This window comes from Haliaeetus albicilla, chromosome 3 (assembly GCF_947461875.1).
Source record: "Haliaeetus albicilla chromosome 3, bHalAlb1.1, whole genome shotgun sequence".
NCBI classification, from domain to species: Eukaryota; Metazoa; Chordata; class Aves; order Accipitriformes; family Accipitridae; genus Haliaeetus; species Haliaeetus albicilla.
The window spans coordinates 56,887,941-56,907,632 of record NC_091485.1 but is presented as its reverse complement, the minus strand read 5'-3'; the positions used below and the strand labels follow the sequence as shown (position 1 = coordinate 56,907,632).

The following is a 19,692-nucleotide window of genomic DNA, read 5'->3' as shown; positions in this document are numbered from 1 at the left end:
TATTGCCTCGCCTACTACAGTAAGTACCAGATCTTGTTTCTCCTGATAAAAACCAACTATTTTACTCTTCCAAAATAACCTAAAGTAACAAAGAAACATAATGGTCTTTAATATTACCTTTCACTAGAGACCTGACTTCAGCCTTACCTGTGGACAATGACAAAAATGCAATCATCCACTTAGCACAGAGCTTCTTGAAACAGGAAGCTGCTCTTCAGATTTATTAGAAAGCATTTTCACAAACTTAATTCATATGTCGTCTTCTTTCCAAGTAGTCCTTAGACCATGCTGCTTTTACTAGTTACATCATGGTTTGTTTTTAATTGCCAATCAATAGCATTGATTGCTCCTAGAATCCTTATTGCCCAGTCGTCTTCTGCATCCACAGTCTGTGTACGTTCACAGTCCACCCCTCCAGTTTTCCAGGTGTGTCTCGCCAATCTGAGTACTCGCTTCAGATGAGCAAGTTACAATACCCATACGTACAGCCCAACAACGTTATCAAGAAAAGAGGGTGACAAAAGCGGCCCTCATCCTCCCAGGGACAGGACAAAAAGAGTCACTTACTGTCTGCTGTCTGACCACTGAAAGGCAGAGGTACTACTTCTGCCCTTACCATCACCAAGCCTACTTCCAAAGTACTGCTGCCTGTTCTTCAGGAGCACGTGAGAGGCAGAAACCACCTTGTACGCAAAGGAGATCTCAAACCAGGGAGCTCCTACTCCAGTCTCTTTCCTTCACCCTGGTCAGTAACAGCACCAGGAAATTGTGCCTGTGTGTGGGAGGGGTGGGTAACGAAAGTCCACGCAGCAGTACTCTCACGGAAATCAGGAAGACGAGCAGCGAGAGCAAAGCTGCTGGTTTGGTTTTTGTTGTTGTTGTTATTGGACCCGTCCTCTGGTGCAATCCCTTCGGGGCGCAGCCTCCCCTCAGGCAGGCGCCGGCGGCAGGGCAGCCGCCCCGCCACGCCACGGCACGGCCCGGCGGGGCAGGCCCTGGCCCGCGTGCCGGCCCCCCCCGCCCTCCCTTCGCCCTCTTCCCCCGCCGCCTCCTCCCTCGGCGGCCGCTCCCAGCCGCCCGGGCACAGCCGCCGGCCGCAGGTCTCCGGGACACGGCAGGGCAAGGCTGCGAGCCCGGGGCACGGCGGGGGAGCCGCCGGCCGCTCCCGGCTGGGGAAGGGACCCTCGCCCCCTCCTGCTCCCGCACAGCTCTCGCTTCCCCCGCAGCTCGCTCCCCGCCGGGGAGGCTCAGAGGGGGCGAGAAGCCGAACCCGGTGCCCGGAGAGGCCCCTGACCGAGCGCTCCCCCCCCCCCCCCCCCCCCGCACCCCCCGGCCCCTTCCCCGCCGGTACCTGGCGCCGGTTTGGCGGGGCCCGGTGCCCCGCGGCTCCGGCTGTCCGGGAAGCGGACCTGGCGGAGGCCGCCGGGCACGGCCCCCCAGAGGCGGCTGGCGGTGCCGCGCAGGAGGCGGCCGCCCTTGCCGGTGAAGGTGGTGAGGTAGTCCATGGCGGCGGGACGGGACGGGGGGCTCCTAACGGGCGGGGGGCGCCATGGCCGGGCCGGACAGGGAGCTCGGCGCGGCCGCCGGCCCCGCTCCACAACTTGTGCAAACTTTGGGGCTCGGCCCCGCCTCCATTTAAAGGGGCCGCGGCGCCGCCGCCGGGGCTGGGCGCGGACGGGCGCGACCCGCGGGCCGTGAGAGAAGCCGGCCGGCACAGCCGAGGCCGCGGGGGTCCGCGGCCGACCCCACGCCCCCGCCCAGGCGCGCCCGGGGCCGGGGCAGGCCCGCGGGGCGCCGCGCGGGGCCGGGTTCGGCGGACGCGGGCCGCCTAGGCCGCGGCCGCCCTCCGGCGGAGGGGCAGCCTCTCCTCAGCGGCTCCCGCCGCCCGCAGCTGCCTCAGCGCCCCGCATCCTGCGGAGGCACCTTGTTCTTCCACGGGACGGCGGAGGGCGGAGGCAGGCCTCCCAAACTGCTGCAAGAAGGCGTCCTGTCCGCTGGCCGAGAGGCCATGAGGGGGGCTGCCGGCCACCGGCCACCAACGGGAGCGGTGGACGCCCGGGTCTCCTTACTGCCTCTGTAACCTGGGCGCTTGGCACACGGCTCCCCTTTAGTCTCGGGCAGACCCATGGCCACCTGTACGCCTTTACGAACTTCTCCGCGGTTTGGGGTTTTAGTTGCGTTTTGTGAAAGCTCGTCGCTTTACGGGGACGTGCTGCAAGGCTTTCTGTTAAGTTCTAGCTTCGGGTCTCTGCTTCCCCTTACTAAGCAGCATGAAAACCACGAATCAAGGCAATTTCTTACTAAATCTTCTCACATTTGTGGATATTAAGATGTTTTACCACTGCAACTGTAAAACAAGACCAGCTGTGTGGTTTTGCTGTTCCGCTTCTGATCCCTCACACTCTCAGACTGGCCTGCCATCTGGGATGCCACTGTCCTTGTTGTGCTGGCCCAGCCAAGTCACCCCGTCCTCCTCTGTGCGTTAGCCAACTTTGATAACTGACTCAGCCTTTGAACTCGCAACGTCCCTTCAGTCTTCCAGCAGAACTTACTAGGTATCCAAATGTTTCTTTCTCTTTGAAAAAGACGATTGGCTTCTGGTGTTCATTTGTACGCTCACATTCTTTGTCCTCGGAATTCTTGGAACTTTTAAGGTTTGAAGAAATAAAACCAGTTAGAACATGATCCAGCATTTTAGTAGAGAAAGAAACATCTAAGGTATTGAATCTCATGATTAAGATGTGCCTTACGATGTGCGTTCTGCACGTATTGAGGCTGGAAGAACAGCCATATCATTATACTTACTACCTGTGCCATAGACGTTAAGAACGCAGAACTCTAAGGTAATGTCCTTATATTCTAATCAGAGTATGATGCAATTATATCCTGCATCTTGCTGCAAATGAAAGCATTGTTTAATAAAAAATGCTCTTGTTGAGCCAAATCTATTGTGTACATGCAGAACAGAGGAACAAAGTGCTGAGCCATCTCAACTCCTATTCACTTGTAGCAGCTGCTCAATTAAATCAGAGTTTAACGTCAGCATTTTGGAGTGCTGATTTCTGAGGGTTACTTGATGTAAACAGTACTCTCAAATCAACCTTTCTACTACTTAAATCAGTTCCTGCTCAGGAGCTAATGATGTTCAAGACTTTTTTCAAATAAAACCTTTTCACTGAAACAGAACTAGAAATTTTCAGCAGAATTAGCTCTCCCTCCCTCCCCCCAAAACCTGCCAGTAGAAATGTATGTGTAATCTGTCTGTTCCAGGACTAATGAATAAATCAGGAACTGCAGAGTCACTGCATGGTCTAAGTACCACTAGATGTTTAGTATGTAAACTATTCTGCCTACCAGATCTGTCTTGCCCTAAACACTGTAATTAGTTTTCATCTCATTACAGTGTTTCTGCTGTGAAGAAGTTATGGTTGCTCTTTTGCCCTGTTGATTCCATTTTAGGCAAATTTACCTATGTCTTTGCACCAGGCATGAGTTTACAACTGTGGTGCTCAGCACTTTTGAAACTTTGAGCTGGCTTGTCCACCAGTACTCTAGCCACATATGCACCTCTGTTACTGTACTTATTGCATGTATTTCCTTTGTTGTTTGAAACAGTTCTTTTTTTTTCTCTTCGAAGCCCATATTATACAGCATTTATCATTATACTGCAGTGATAGAGGCTGCAGATTCAGATTCAGCCAACATTTTGATAAAGGTAAATGTTTTGATAACTATGAATTTGTATTTTAGCAGCTTTCATCTGCTTTGTTCACAAATCATAGAATCATAGAATGGTTTGGATTGGAAGGGACCTTAAAGACCATCTAGTTCCAACCCCCCTGCCATGGGCAGGGACACCTTCCACTAGACCAGGATGCTCAAAGCCTCATGGCCTGGGGGCCTGGCCTTCCTTCCTGGCCAACACTTCCCAGGATGGGGCATCCACAACCTCTCTGGGCAACCTGTTCCAGTGCCTCACCACCCTCACAATGGAAGAACTTCTTCCTTATATCTAATCAAAAATCTACCCTCTTTCAGTTTAAAGTCATTACCCCTTGTCCTATCACTATACTCCCTGATAAAGAGTCCCTCCCCATCTTCCCTGTAGGCCCCCTTTAGGTACTGGAAGGCTGCTATAAGGTCTCCCCGGAGCCTTCTCCAGGCTGAACAACCCCAACTCTCTCAGCCTGTCTCCAATAGGAGAGGTTCTCCAGCTCTCTGACCATCTTCATGGCCCTCCTCTGGACTCACTCCAACAGGTCCATGTCTTTCTAATGCTGGGGGCCCCAGAGCTGAACGCAGTACTCCAGGTGAGGTCATAGTCTAACTGAAGTATAAAATGATCACCTATTACTGCAATGCAATTTTCATAGTATTGAAAATCCTTGCCCGCACTCAAAAGCATCCATTTAGCAATGTTTTTACTTAGGAAGAACAAATTCTTCAACTGAACTGTCTTAACTATAAAAACAAGATTTAGGTATCTGTGCTCATAAAAGGTAATACTACTTTTTAAGATATGTGACGTTGACTACTGATAAAATTTCAAGACACTGAGGTAATAAAAGCATTATTATTGCATTATTATTACATTGTGAAGAATATAATCAGAGTTATACTAATTCAGTAGGCATCTTCAACACAAACATCCAGCAATATTATTATGAGCTTTAAGATGCTGTTTCTACTTAGTTGTGCCACACCTATGACAGCAAGATTTTTGACAAAAGATCTCCAGTCTGAAAACTGACCAGGCTTAATCCTGTGTCATTTATAAAATGTAATATATTGGGACTTAAGATTATAGCCCACATTTCCATCTGAAAAGCTTTGCAGCGTTCCTCAACTTTTTAATTGGTAGGATCAACGTAAACACTACATACATAAGCAGTGTGTGTCCCTTTTGCCGTAAAACTAAACTAAATATAAATATGTTCTACAATATTTATAATAATTTTTTACACTTCTATTGATCTTGAACACCTTTACAGAAACTTGATCATACTGCTTTTATGTCCTTAATGTCTAGAAACAACCAGGATTTTGCTGAGGGCAGGTAATAACTTTGTATTTGATCTCTGAATGTGCAACAAGGATCAATCCTGGGTTTATTTTCTGGCCTGTAGTATCAGCACAGAAAGCGTATCTCTGTAAGCCAATCACTTAAAACTGCCCCTCCAAAAGAAGGAGCTGGTCCTACCTGCTCTTAATTGCTTGTGCCTGTTCCGGTGCTACCAGTGTGAGCACGAGCATTCATTTGGCAGGTGAACAAACTGTGCAGTAAAGCTGATCCATTTAAAAGTATCTTTTAGTTTAGTCAAAACTAACTAAACATACTTATTTTTTTGAGGGGCTAATATTACCCCCAGTTAGATCTCCAGACCTGGTTGAGTTGTGTGTAAGCACCTGTGGAAACACAAGTTGCAAAGCAACAGAAGAGTGGAAGTGGCTGGACGAAAGGAAAGGGAGAGGGGAAGCTGCAGGCCAGCCTCTCTGTTTTCAGTGTTACTGTATGTTAGTTCAAAGTGATAGTGAAACTGTGGCACAAGTGGAGATGCCTTCATGTCGGTATTACACACAAAAACACCTTCAGCAGCTAAAGAAATGCCTGACAGAATATGTCTGCATTTATGATGCAACGCTTAATCACACATTATGCTAATCTGGTGCTGTAAATAAAGGCACAACCTGGTCTTGTAGCTAGATCCCAAAGTCCCAAACTAGAGCAGGCAGAGAGCTGCTTGAGCTGCATCCTAAAAGAACTGGTGGTGTAGGGAAGACAGATCTGGGATCAGTTTTGGTCAAAGAGAAAAGGACACAATGAGGAAAGAGTATTTCCAAGGTCTGAACATAGAATTATATATAAAAGTATTGCAAAGGAGAAAAAAAAGATAAAAACACAGCAAGTGGTAGTGACCTATCATTTCTTCTGGGACAGATTCATTGCTTGTGAAAATAAATGCAAATTCATTGCTTGTGAAAAAAATGCAAAAAACTAATCCAGGCAAAATGCCAGCAGATGCTGTGCAAGCTTCCTTAGGTCTTGGCCAGTTCACATGCGTGGTGTACAGGATATGGGCCTCTTGCAATTCATCTTGCCAAATTTCTAGTGCTACCAAGGCAAAAGTGCACTAGGCACTAACACAAAACCCCTATTTTGTTTTGTGAGAAACGAGGTTTGTACATGCTTTCCAAGGTGAAAATCTTGATGTCAGTCATTTGGCAATCAGTCCGTGTTCATTTGCATATAAGCAACCTACATGCAAGTATGTAATTTTGACAGTTTGAACCAAATGCCTCATTTAAGCTTCCTTACTTATTCTGGAGGCACTGACTCTCATCTGATGCTATGAGGATGCTGGATGCCTTTGTTAAGTATTCTAAATTATCATGTCTGGTCAAGACCTTACCATTTATGTGGTTGCAAAACCTATAATGAGTGGCTAAAATAGGGATTTGAATTAGAACATGCATAAAAGCCTAACCTCTCTCTTAATTTTTAATGAAACCTATTTTTAGTAATGTGAAATAATTCAGGAATTGGTTTTTTTTTCCTAGTGAAAAAGCTAAACTCTTAAGACACAGAAAACCAGACTGCCGTCTGTTTCCAATGCTGTTTCAGTAAAAATTAAATACAATGCAAAATGCACATGCAGTCCCTGAAGGAGGGGCTAGGACTGAGGCATGCAGAACTCCCACATTCTCAGGCATATTTCCTTATGAACCCACTAATTTCAATGATGAAGTATGGAAGTACACAGTTCCAGAAGTAAAAACAGTTGCACAAGTCTATTTTTGTGATTAAGAAGGTCCAGATAGTTCCAAAGGGCAATTTGGTGTCACTATAAATTTGGGAGAAGTTTAAAAGAGATAACCAGTAGGTGACACTAACTAAATGGGCATGTTTAAAACAGGTTCTTTACAGAGAACTGTGGGTTAGGTGTGTCTGTTCATACAGGTTTCACAATACCACATCCTCTTTTCAGATTAGACACTCAGCAAGAAGGAAGCTATCATCTGCATATTAGCCTCAGAAATGGTAAACCTGGAATTTCAGACTTCAGTAGGAAGAGATCTAATTCTGTTTTTACTAACCAGCTCCCTGTAAGATTAGAATGAAATGGGTGCCAGCCTCCACCTTGATCACTGATGCTGTTCACTATTCAGCAGAAAATGTCACATTGAAGGAACAAGGCAGAATAAACATGGGCAACAAGGGAATTTGGCAGTCCTTGGTTCTGGACTGGGATACTTTAAGTATAGGTTATGTTTTGTTTATTATCCCTGAAATAACACCAAAAAAGACAGGAAACCATTACAGCATCTCTTTTAGGGGAGTTGCTCAGTAGAAAACTGAATCAAACTCCTACTTTATTAGTATTTCAAATCTGGCTCAATAAATCTTTCCTTTCCTTTTGTAGAAGCTGTATAAAATAAAGGTACCACAACTAGACATTAGGTTTTTCCAGGCTGAGGAGAACATTTGGACCTTGGGCACCTCAGCCTCCCGCTACAATGCATTTAAGCATCAAAACATGCAGTCCAAAGCACTGCTCCTTAGGTTTAATTTCATAATATTTAAGTACTGTAACATTCACCATGTTTAGTTTTTGTCTTACCAAATCTAAAAAGTTTCAAGAGGACAAGTCATTCCTGTCAGATGCCACTGCAACATCTGACCTGTTTGTGCTTTGTCTCTTCTGATATAGGTTGTAGTTACATAAATGTTATGGTTTTGTTTGTTGTGTTGGTATCTAACCTAACCCAAGTCAGACTATTTACACTTGGGACAGCCCAACAAGTCCTTTTCACCTTTAAGGAGAAAGCAATTTTTGCTTTTCTAGCCAGATTTCAAAAAGCTTCATACCATAGTTTAAATTAGATAATAAAGATAGAAACACCATACAAATTAAACATACAATTAAATCCAAGACATTACTGAACCAGAGAAAAAAAGTTAATTGATTCACAAGTGTCCTGTACTGGCATACATAGTGTAGTTACAAAAATGCATACTAAGCATATGAAACTCAATAGAAGTGAGTGTAAAGTGAGTTAGTGTATTTTACGCCGTAAATACACTAAACGTCATCCTGCAAAATAATTTGATCAGATTTCAAAAGCATGCCAGAATTTTTTTACACTTTTGGAAGCACCAAATTTCAGCTGCTTATGGTCTGAATTTTCAGAGATTCAGGTAAGTAACAACTTTTGTTGCCTGCAGTTATCTATCTTCCCTGAAAAATTATATCCTGTAGTCACTATCCAACCCTCATTTATGCTATTTTTTTTCCAAAAGCAGTGACAGAATTAGCATTACAAAACTGTATATTCTAAAACTAAATCTGTATTTTTCTTATTTTCCCAAAGTATAATATTTATGCTTAGATGTCAGAATGGTCCATTCAACAATAACACATCATGTCAGCATTTGCTAGAATATCAAAGATATCAGTATGGAAGTTTTCAAATATGGCCTTGAGGACAGATGCATATCATACTGGGATTTTTCCATGTTTACGGCAGAACTTTAGTTTCAACGGCAATTACACAGCTCTATATATAGACTACCTTATCAAATAAATATGAAATGACCTCCAGGTCTTCAGTTCATACTTATTTGGTCAATAGTGGCTTATTATAAACAGAACATTGTGTTCTGTTCAGGGAATTTTATGAAAATTAATTTGGACCCTGAGGGATATGCATGCATGTGCATGCATATACAGACTCCCGTGCAGTTTAAGGATGCTCACTGGGTATAACACTAGCTGAACAAAGTTACTTTTCAGTAGACACAGATGTCTCCCTGTCTTCATGTCATCATCTCATTGACATTTTGTTCTTTCATCATGTGTTTTGAAACTGAGTGTTCAAAACACTGACAGTATAATTGATGACTCTGTAGTATTTACTAGCTAATCCTATCCTCCACAGAGGTCTAAATTATGCAAATGATAAATAATTGCTTACAAAAGGTGATCAGAAAATTGATTATTCATCAGGTATTTGAATCTTAGGCAAACAGTCTTGACTTAATCCTTTTTCTTTTTTTCAGCATAACTGTAACTATTCTTTCATTAACACTCATAAATGCTTATCATATTGTTAATGTGCTGTATCCATGTAAGGAGGTTGCTGATACTTGCTCAGAAACAAAACAACCAGATTCCAATTCACAACAGACCTTTTTACATTGCCAGATTGGTTCATAACAAAACAGAATGTCTCTCTGGTAGCATGGAGTTGTTAAGGTTCAGTTCTGTTGTACACCACTTCTGAAGACTAAGCAATCATAATGGAACTGAGATTTCAAATCAAAGCATTGATTCAGATCATTAACACAAAAAATGTCTGCTTTGTGATCAGTATCTTGCCACCTCATGACCAGCTGTATTCCTAACATTTATAGCAAGATCCTCATACTTCAGAAAACCATAGTCCTGCCTTGGGGGGAAAAGCTCGCATTAATAATCACTGAAATGACTCTATATAATGAACAGGTTCTGTCTGTTTGAAGATATAATCAACTGCTTGTCACATGCTCCCATTACATTCAGTTGGCACCAGATCCATTTCCAATTCAGAAAACATCATGGCTTTTAGTTATAGGTTATGAGTTTTAGTTGCAACCCTTAGACATGAAGATATCTAAGACACAAGGATCCTTGTAATGGATCTGAACAAAATGATTCTTCTCAGACACCTGAAAGAAGCAGAATTAAGGACAACTGATGAGCAGCCACATAATGCTAGTTCTAAGTAGGAATGCCATCTGAAGTAGAGCGGTATTTTTTAGATAAATGGGTCCAAAATATCATCAGAATTTATCAGGAGCCAGAATAAGGCTAATGGCAACAGCTGATCCTTCTGTTGCAATTTTATTCTTTTAATAAGAATTGCTGATTTTCTATTTTACTTGCTCCTGCTTAGGCAGTGCATTCGAGGATTAAGGATTAGTTATAAAAGAGTGAATTCTGTTCCATTCTTTGCTACCTGTTTTTGTGGTTGTTTTCCTTAAATAAAGTAAGTGTATGAAAGCCTTTTGTACATACCTTTTCCTGAGCCATCTAAATTTGTGCAGGACATTCCTGAAATTTTCTTTTGAATGAAAACCAAGAAGGAGTATGTTGATCTTATTAGGAGGAAGTTCTGCTTTTTCTTTCTTATTAAATCTTGCTTCTTAAGGAACATCTGGTCTCTCTCTCCTTCCCTCCCCCACTGGCATCACATCACAAGCATATGCCTGATTCATTTGCTCCCATACTATCATGTAGAAAACCTGTGGATGGTTACTCATGCTGTCCTTGTGGGGATAATTACTACAGTTTATCCTCAAAAATCAAATACATTGCTTCTAGCTAGCTATAATTTGAAGGCTGTCCATTATTGTATTATCTCTGAATTAAGAAACTGTATCTTATACACATTAGTTTTCCCCCTAAGATTTAGCAGCTTAACTCTCACCTCTCTCTCACATTTTGATATCTTGTCTTTGATTACTGTCACAGTTTTCCCCAGAAATGATTTGCAGTATGTTGTGTCTCTTGCGTTCAGCCGCATTTAGCTGCAATGCTGTATACACCATTGAGAACCTATGCACATACACAGCTTTACAGATCCTATTTGCCTCTGATTAATTTCCTTCTATTTGTTTAGATGGGCTCTTCTGTAGGCTTCATTTAGAATGGCTAATGGCAAATCTCACTGTCTTCCTCATATTTCATCTGAGGGTGAAATATTGTGTACATATATTGTGTACAAAATCCCAAAGAAACACAATTCTTTTGAAAGGTAATTAATGATTGTCTGTCAAGGTTTCTTACTCCAGCGCCTCAGGATCAATACTCGGGATTGGTAAGTGATTTGGCGGACAGTGGTTAAGTGTGAAGCACTAGTGACATGCTTCTCATTGAGGAAACAGGTTGCTGTGTTTTGCAGAAGTCAAAAGCTTATTTCTCCCAACTATAGGTCCTAATGTTAATGAATTATACTAGTTCCAGGTTGGAAATATATAGAGTATATTAGTTTAGCCATGAACCCTACTAAGGTCAACAAACTTCAGTGAATGGAAAGGTGATGCTGAGAATAGAAGGGATAAAAAACTATTGTCTAGCCTTGATGTCTTTTCTTATTAAATACAAAAGGAAAAATTCAGATACTTGAGTAATGATGGAACTTGCCTCTTGAGTTCCTGCTAATCTGATGTTGAAGTCCTGCCTTGGGTATGGCTCATAGCTCAAGGTTACTGAAGAAAGGCATGCTTTCTAGTAGCACAGTACCCTAACTGCAGTTAGTGTAGTGCAACTGTCTCATTTTTGTTCCAGAAGTCTGAATGATTATTCCAGCTAATCAGCTGGGCTGGATGCATGATGCATTGGTGCAGAAATAAGGTAGTAGTGTTGAGTCATGAGATGTTGATGCTGTTGCAGGAAACCAGGGCCATATAAGTAAATCTCACTCTGCATAAAATGTAATTGCTTGATTTTATTAGTAATTCACCATAATACTGGTTGATTATAAAGACTCAGTTCTTCTAAAATATAGAGTATTAAATATGCTGTTGTGGTCTTTCTCATCTGTCTCTTCAAGCACCAAAATTACAGCTCTTCATTTTGAAGTTCAGTAGTGCTGACAGATTCTTAATTGCTGCAATTAAATATCATCTTTATTAGGAGCCTGAAAGCAATTCTGAAAAAAACCTTTAATATTTTAGACTTGTTTTAGATCCCCAGTAACTTTCCTTTTTTTGCACAGAAAGCTTTGATGAACTTTGTGGTAGTAAAGGACCTCTGGTGTTACTCAAGTTTTCATGAAGAAATTAGATTGTAATAATAGAATTAGAAGACACTTGGATAAGTAAAATAGCAAAGTATCAACAAAATTTTTAAGTCTTGGTTTGTAAATCTATACTTTTTCTTTGAAGGAGTCAGTAAGCATGTGGATAAGAATAATCAGTTGATAGCAGTGTACTTATATTTTCAGAAAGCTTTTTACAAAGTCCCTCACCAAGGAAATGAAGCTATTGTAGGATAAGAGGGCTTATCATTTAATATGCTTTAAAGTACAGTAAGCAAGAGGTCAGATTTCACAACAGCGGAAGAAAGATTATCAGTGCAGCCCAACAGAGATCCATGCTTTTCAACTTACTGGATTATTAGGCTAAGAGGAGAGAACGAGAAGGCAATGGAGTTTGCCGATGATACAAAATTACATGGGAAAGTCAAATCTACTGAAAAATGTTGAAAATTATTTCATAATACAGATCATAAACAAAATGGCAGTTGAAATTCACTGTTGATAAATGCAGAGTAAAGACAAGTTTTCCTCCGACTGTAACTATGTTTATACATACACAGTGATAAGCTTTAAATGAGCTATTACCATCCAGTAAAGAGATATATGAAAATGTCAGTCAACAGACATCTGAAAGGCAAAATAAAGATGAATTATTAGAAAAATATAGTTACACTACTTTTTAATTTCTTCTCATGAATATAGTTTGTACTGTTGGTCACCCCATCTCAAAAAACCCATGCAACATACCCAGAAAACGTACTGAGAAGAGTAACAAAGCTGTCAAGCTGCTTCTCTCTAGAAAAGCAGATAAAAAAATACAATGTAAGTAAGTAGAAAACAAATCAGAGAAAAATTATTCACTGTTTCTCATGATAAGTGAATTAGGGGCACCTAATGAAATTACTAAGATTTAAAGAAAAGGAAACATTTTGTTACACAACATAACTGAATCACAGAATTCATTACTACAGGATGTTGCGTGTACCAAAACTATGAATGGTTCAGAAAGAAATTAGAAAAATTCATAGAAAGTCCACCAAGATCCATTAAGCACAAGAATGCAGATACAAACTCTGGTTTCTGCAAGTCTCTATGCCACAGACTGCCTAAAGCTCAAAGGAAATACCAGCAAAGCGTCTTTCCATACTTGGCCTCTTCTGTATTCTTTCCCTAATTATCACCTGCTGCTGGCCAGTGTGGGAAATAGGACACTAAGCTGGACGTGAGCAAAACATTACCTTTTCCTCATCCTGGCCAGCCATTCTGATGTTAGGACTTGCCATGACACTGCCCCGGTCCCCTTGCTCTGCAACCAGGAGAAGTCCTCCACAAGTTCTTTCCTTGGGTCATTTGCAGTGTGAAGGGGGTGACCTCTACAGACTGAGGGAGCTCAGAAGAACAGGTTTGGGGGCTCAGAGAGATACAAGACACCTCAGTTGCTACAGATCTTGAAGCACAAAGGGAGAAAAGCTATTACTTTGCCTTCATTTTTCTCCCTGTTTTAATCTCCTGAAGTGAACAGAAGTTGGTGTGGCTTCTCCATCTCAGTTGCCTTACCCAGAAAACTGGAAATCTCACGAACTGGCGGTGTCAATAACTTCGTTTAAAGAGGAGTTATAAACATAAAGTGTATGGAGTAGCAAAGTCAGGAACCTGTATGGAAAAGAATCCAAGCAGACTGTCAGGAAATTCTCAAATGTCTAAGCATTAAGGGCTCTGAAGTTGTGCTCTACGAAGGAAAGCAAATGTGGAATAAAGAAAGAACTGAAGGACAACCATCAGATTTTGCCAAACATCCTGGGTATATTATAGTGGCTGTAGACTGGCCTGAGAAGCAAACTGTGACTCTGAAAGGGCAGAGAACATATCCTACAGCAGCTTTAGATTTAGCACAACAAATATCCCTCCGTGCTGGCACAGCTGCACTGCCAAGCTTGCTGGCAGGCAGGGAGAGGAGCCTGCCCACGCCCTGACTCTGCAGATGCTGCTTCACATGTTGTAATAAAAATAGTTGGCACAGGAGTTTCACAGCACTGTTCCTCCACGTGCAGACATAAGATAAGTGATTCTTTGGTCTTCAGAAATTAAAGTGAATCTTCAGAATTCAGGGATTTTAGGAAGAGAGATCATATTTTAAATTTTCTGTAATCCAAAATAATATTTTACTCTCATGCAAAGTTACTGTCAAGAACAGAACTGTTACAATTGAGAGCTTAAGTGGCCTACAGAAGAGTGTTACTAGAAAAGCCTGGAACCCTGTATGAATATTTCATCTTTGTTAAAAAGGAACCTGGAAACAGTCTATTATCAAGTATAATGGTCTACTCATGTATGACTTACAGAATATGATACTTTACCAAAAAACAGCAGCAGCAATACCCAAGGTTTGCTTGCCAAAGTCTTACAACTGTGTCAGTCAGTCCTCTAATAAACTACAAAATTCCTACTTGCAAAATGTACATGACTGAGCTAAAATAATTTTAAAACACAGTCAGAGGGAAGATACTCTTATTGTTGATGCACAGCACAGAGCACTAGGAGCTATTAACTTTGCTTTGTTTGGCCAAACACAGAGACTATGAGCATTTCCCCAAAAATTGTGTTCTGTGCCCAAACTGAGAGAAATCTGAGGACTGTGCCAAACAGCTATGATCACTTGTGACTTAAGGTTCCAACACTCAGGTGTTCTGATTGCTCAGCACTGAGAAATTGCCTAGGAACTATGGTTTACTTTCTATGGGTTTGGTTCGACTACCAGCTGCATCAACTAGCAGAAGGTTACATTTTACCTTGCCTCTCTTACTGCTACTATATTTTCTCTCAACATGCTTGTTGCTGATGGAACAGTATGGGATAACATGGAAAGTGCTGGCCATTTTTTTTAAAGCATCTTTCTGATAGCTCAGCTGCCTAGTGCAACTAGAGTGACAGCTCAGAACTAGCCCTTGCAGGTCCTACAGGAGGCCACAGGAATCAGATATTGAATTATCAGAATGCATAAAGTATTCTAATAAATACCATCATTATTCTGATTTCTGTTTTCAACACTTCTAGGGAGGCAGAGAATTTGGATTTGTTTGGCACTGAGATTGTAGTCACCTCTTTATAATACACAGATATAAAACAAACCAGTGGCCCAAACAATGCATAATCTAAACAGATTCCTGCAAACTGAAGTCATCCTGGCTTCCTGATGCCAAAATCCTTTCTGATGAAATGATTTTGCTTCAAAAATGAATACACACATCGCGGCTGCGATTTAGTAGATGCATAACATCCACTCACCCACAAATATTTTAAGTTCATAGTATCCTCCATGCTTCCCAAGTCCTCTGGATTAAGAATATTCTACATGATTATTCTGTTTTGTATATAATTCCTTATTTGACTGTTTGACTTTGTATTTTTTAAGGAATTGTATTTGTTCTATTTTTATGAAATTCAACTGTCAGAAGCCTTAATAAATGTATCTATAATTTTATTTAATGTAACTGCACCACTTGTTTTCATATGATGCACATTTTCAATTTATATGTAATGAGCAGTTCTTAAATTAAGGTATGCTCCTCTAAAAAATTCTTTTAGCCTCCGTACCATAAAGTTTCCAGGCTTTTTACTATGTAATCTTTATTCAGCATTCTCTGCATAAGGACATCAAACTCAACAACACTTCTGGCATTAACTATTTTATTTCAAGCTATTATTCTTCTAGTATCAGATGTATTTTGTTTTTTAAGTCACAGAAAACCAGTATTCTTTCAAATGAGATGTATAGTAAGTTTTACACCAAATACTATTGGCCTTTCCTTAATTTGTGTGAAGACTAGTGTTTTGCCTTTACATTTTGAAGCCAGCAGGTAGAAAACAAGATAGCAAAAAGTCTCATTTTATAAAGTGTGCTTTATATGAATTTTATGCATGCAATGTTTACTTATAAGATCAAAAATGTTGAGGTCAGTTAGAACTTGTAGACAGCACATTACAATTCATTATTTCTCAACAGACTTAATGTACAATATTACTTTTAATAGGCGTGATGACATCAGGGAGCACAAGCTATAGCATTCACTTTCCAAGGTTATTCAGACTGGATGACACAAGGACTTGCTGGTACCATAAACATTCTCCACCCCTCCTACATGGACTGCACGTAAGCCTGCAAAACAAGCTCGCAAGTGCTGCAGGGCCCTGGATGAGTGGTTTGGCAGATGCATAGAAAAGATTTTTACTGAATGAAATAGCAGAGGGGAGTAAGCCTCTAGCGGTGATATAAATAGGGATTTCAGGAGCAATGTAATGATCTGCATTCACCATAACTAAGTGCTGCCCATGACACGCTATGACCAAAATGGTCTGGATGTGGAAGCTGTCTTTCCATTTTGTAAACTGGTCTGACTCAGGACAATGGTGTCTCAGTCAACAAACCACCACTGGGTGGTTAGTCTAGACGATGTTCTGTGCTGGGAAACATAATTTATTATACATGTTTGGTATCTACAGCAGTGTTTTGACTGTTTAAATGCTTTTCCACTTGTTTGGATAGCAAGATATTTCTTCAAGTATCAGCATTATTACCCTAAAGAAAAAGAATTAGGAACAGAAATTGTATGCAGCTTGCACAATCACACAAGTCTTTTGAAAGAGGTAATTAGACCTTAGAGGGCAGACTGCCATGGCATATTGCAGATAGGAAAATGTTGCTCAATTCTGTGGTCTGCCATGCCTCTTGCATTTTACAAAGGCATTTTGCATTATTTGAGGGTAAAAATTCTTATAAATATTAAAAAGCAGAGCAGCTATGGGTTGTTTTATTGCAAAGCAATATTGTCCTTTCCTTTCTCAAAATTCATTTTTCCCTTTTCTTAACAAAAATGTTCATGTAAGCAGATGTTAGTACCACTACATTCTCTGTCATGCCCCTTTAAATTAACTGCTCTGCCAACACTTTTTTAGACTTAGTGTCCAACAGCATCTTGCAGAAGTTCTGAGGCAATGAAAGTGTAACCATGCTGGCCAGTCAGCCCCGCTGTGAGTCAAAAGGCACTCCATAAAAAATTATTTTATTGCCATCTACATATATAATGTAGAGAGTTGGATTTCTTTAATATCAGGACCTTCAGACTGATCTCCAGTGTTTGAAAGTGCTTTGTAAGGTCTTTGCTTTTTGTTTTCCAGAACTCATGCTTCAAGAAGAAAATCCAAATATTAGTCTAAGATTAAGTGCAAATAGATCCATGGGGTTGATCTCCAAACCATTTTCAGGTGATGCTCTTCCTCCTTTCTTTCATACTGATAGACACTCAACCACACCCAAACCTACCTGAGATACCGCTCTTTACATTTGCTCCCTGTTATAGGTAGTAATAATGTTTTTATGAGGGGAAAAAAAGAAGCGAATTTCAGCAAACAGGTATCAGTAAGTGCAATAAATTCTCCATCCATTAGTTAGCAGTTGCACTTTAGTAATTTACATTCCTCAGAAGTCATCTTCTTCCCTCTTTCATGGTTTCACTTATATAAAACATGAAATATTTTAACTAATGCCATTTTACTTCTCTAAATTAATTTTTCATATGTTCAGTGGGCTGGTTCTGTAATGAAAATATGGTGCACTCAGCAAAAAGAGCGCACTACACAAGTTGAGACTGAGCTCTTTAGTGCAGGGCAGAGCACATGTGATTTCTGTAATAACTGATCGAGCTATCACAGCAAGGAATCAGCAGAAAACTGTAAGTGGCAAAGTGTTTTCATGTATGACAATAAGCAAATTGCAGACTGCCTACTTGGAAATTTTGTTCTTTACATAACTACTGAACAAAATATTAAAAAGTAACTGTACAAACAATCCCAAAAGAACAAATTTTCCCTTTCAAAATATGGCTGTAAATTAAAACAGCTTTATTAGAAAGCAGTAATAAACTGCCTGACCCACCCAGTTTTCTCAAGGAGACGTTGTTACCTGCCGTGAACAAAGTACAGCTGTTTTTCAGAGTTACAGTGCTAAATGCTTCATTTTTTTCCCTCCCTTCTCTTTGATATCCATGTTGATGAGAACAGTCTCTTTTCCCACATAAGCACTGTCTGAGCTAATAGTAATAGTTTTATACAGCTGATGATGTAGATACACATAAAAGTGCCTGAAGCTGTGTTGAGGAGACACTTAACAAAGTGTGTATTAACTTAGTATCAAATAGCATCTTTAAAGGCTGCTTTTCTTACACACTTGGCCTTACCTGATCCCTTTTAATATGAAGGACTGTATACTGGATGGTTCAATGGGGATATTGGGGGGGGGGAAAAGCTAAGAACTGTTCTGCTTACACGAAACAGAGTTCTGTGGCCTTTTTTTTTTATTGTTAAAAAGGTTTGACAAAGAGCATGAACATTTAAGGTCGTATTTTCCATTACAACTCATGGCTATTGTTCTGCAGGACAAAATTTACAAGTGAAGGAAGCAGTTATTTATCGCATCTGATATGATTTTCTGAAGAAAGGACACAGTATCATGACACAATGTCCTGGTTTTGGCTAGGATAGAGTTAATTTTCTTCCTAGTAGGTGGTATAGTGCTATGTTTTGGATTAGTATGAGACGAATGTTGATAACACACTGATGCTTTGAGTTGTTGCTAAGTAGTGTTTAGACTAAAAGTCAAGGATTTTTCAGCTTCTCATGCCCAGTCAGCAAGAAGGCTGGAGGGGCACAAGAAGTTGGGAGGGGACACAGCCAGGGCAGCTGACCCAAACTGGCCAAAGGGGTATTCCATACCATGTGATGTCATGCCCAGTATATAAACTGGGGGGAGTGGGGCTGAGAGGGATGGCTCCTCGGGAACTAACTGGGCATCGGTTGGCAAGTGGTGAGCAGTTGCATTGTGCATCACTTGTTTTGTATATTCCAATCTTTTTATTATTATTATTGTCATTTTATTATTGTTATTATTATCATTATTATTGTCTTCCTTTCTGTCCTATTAAACTGTTCTTATCTCAACCCACGAGTTTTACTTTTTTACTTCCAATTCTCTCCCCCAGCCCACTGGGTGGGGGGGAAGTGAGTGAGCGGCTGCGTGGTGCTTAGTTGCTGGCTGGGGTTAAACCTCGACACATGATTTTCCAAAGAAAGGACACAGTATCATGATTCACATACTGTGATTTAAATCCTTATATGTACAGGAACAAATCTTGCATTGCTGACCTCTAAGAAGGTACACACTCTGGCATTAGCTTTACAAATCATATCCTTGCAACTTCTCCAAAGGGCAGTCTCACGCTGGTACATTCCTCCAGTGCAGGAGTACTTGATCAGAGATGGCACTGGTGTAATGGCTTAACTCCAAGGCACATGAATCTAGTGAATGGCCATGGTCAGGAATGAAAAAGATGCTCTGGGCCAATTTCTTCTACCTTCTTAGGTCACACTCTTAACTCAGCTTTGTTTTGGGGTCAAGAGGGTGGTTGTTTGAAGAGCACAGAGTGAGATGTTTGGAAAGCACTGAGTGGGGATCCATGAGATTTTACTGCAGAACCGCTGTGGTGCTACTGAAAGTCCTGCACTTTGCTTCTCTTATTCCACTACAAAATCTTATTTCCAAATGTTAATAAACTGGCTAGTACCCTGGGCTGAAGAGGGTTAATCAAGAGAAAAGTGAAAGGGGAACATTCTCTTCTTGTTAATTGTTTCCAGAACAAACCCAGCATGCACTAGAAGAATTAAAGTAAAGCATTTGACCAAGATTTGTTCATGCCAGACACACCTTTTCTTGCCTCCTTACAGAATACAGAAATGTGTGTCTCCCTAAGGGTGTTCTGCAGAGTTTTGAGATGTAACGTTTTGACAGTGGAAAAGTACAAGTCTAAATATAGTACATTTTGACAAACTTTGTTTAAAAGA

The 19,692-nt window shown here is 41.0% G+C and overlaps 1 protein-coding gene across 13 annotated transcripts in view; it reads right to left on the bottom strand.

Annotated features, from left to right (window-relative positions):
- Positions 1-19,692, bottom strand: part of OXR1 (oxidation resistance 1) — a 302,655-nt gene that overhangs the window by 87,860 nt on the left and 195,103 nt on the right. For 2 of the 13 annotated variants that reach the window (XM_069779897.1, XM_069779900.1), the window contains exon 1: positions 10,056-10,104. The exons of 8 other annotated variants lie outside the window; for them this stretch is intronic. In XM_069779897.1, coding sequence (XP_069635998.1) covers positions 10,056-10,089 — 34 coding nt within the window. In that variant the 5' untranslated portion in view covers positions 10,090-10,104. Of the gene's footprint in view, positions 1-1,351; positions 1,592-10,055; positions 10,105-19,692 lie in introns of those variants that run through there. 3 more of the 13 variants (XM_069779899.1, XM_069779902.1, XM_069779890.1) reach the window with 3 other exon arrangements.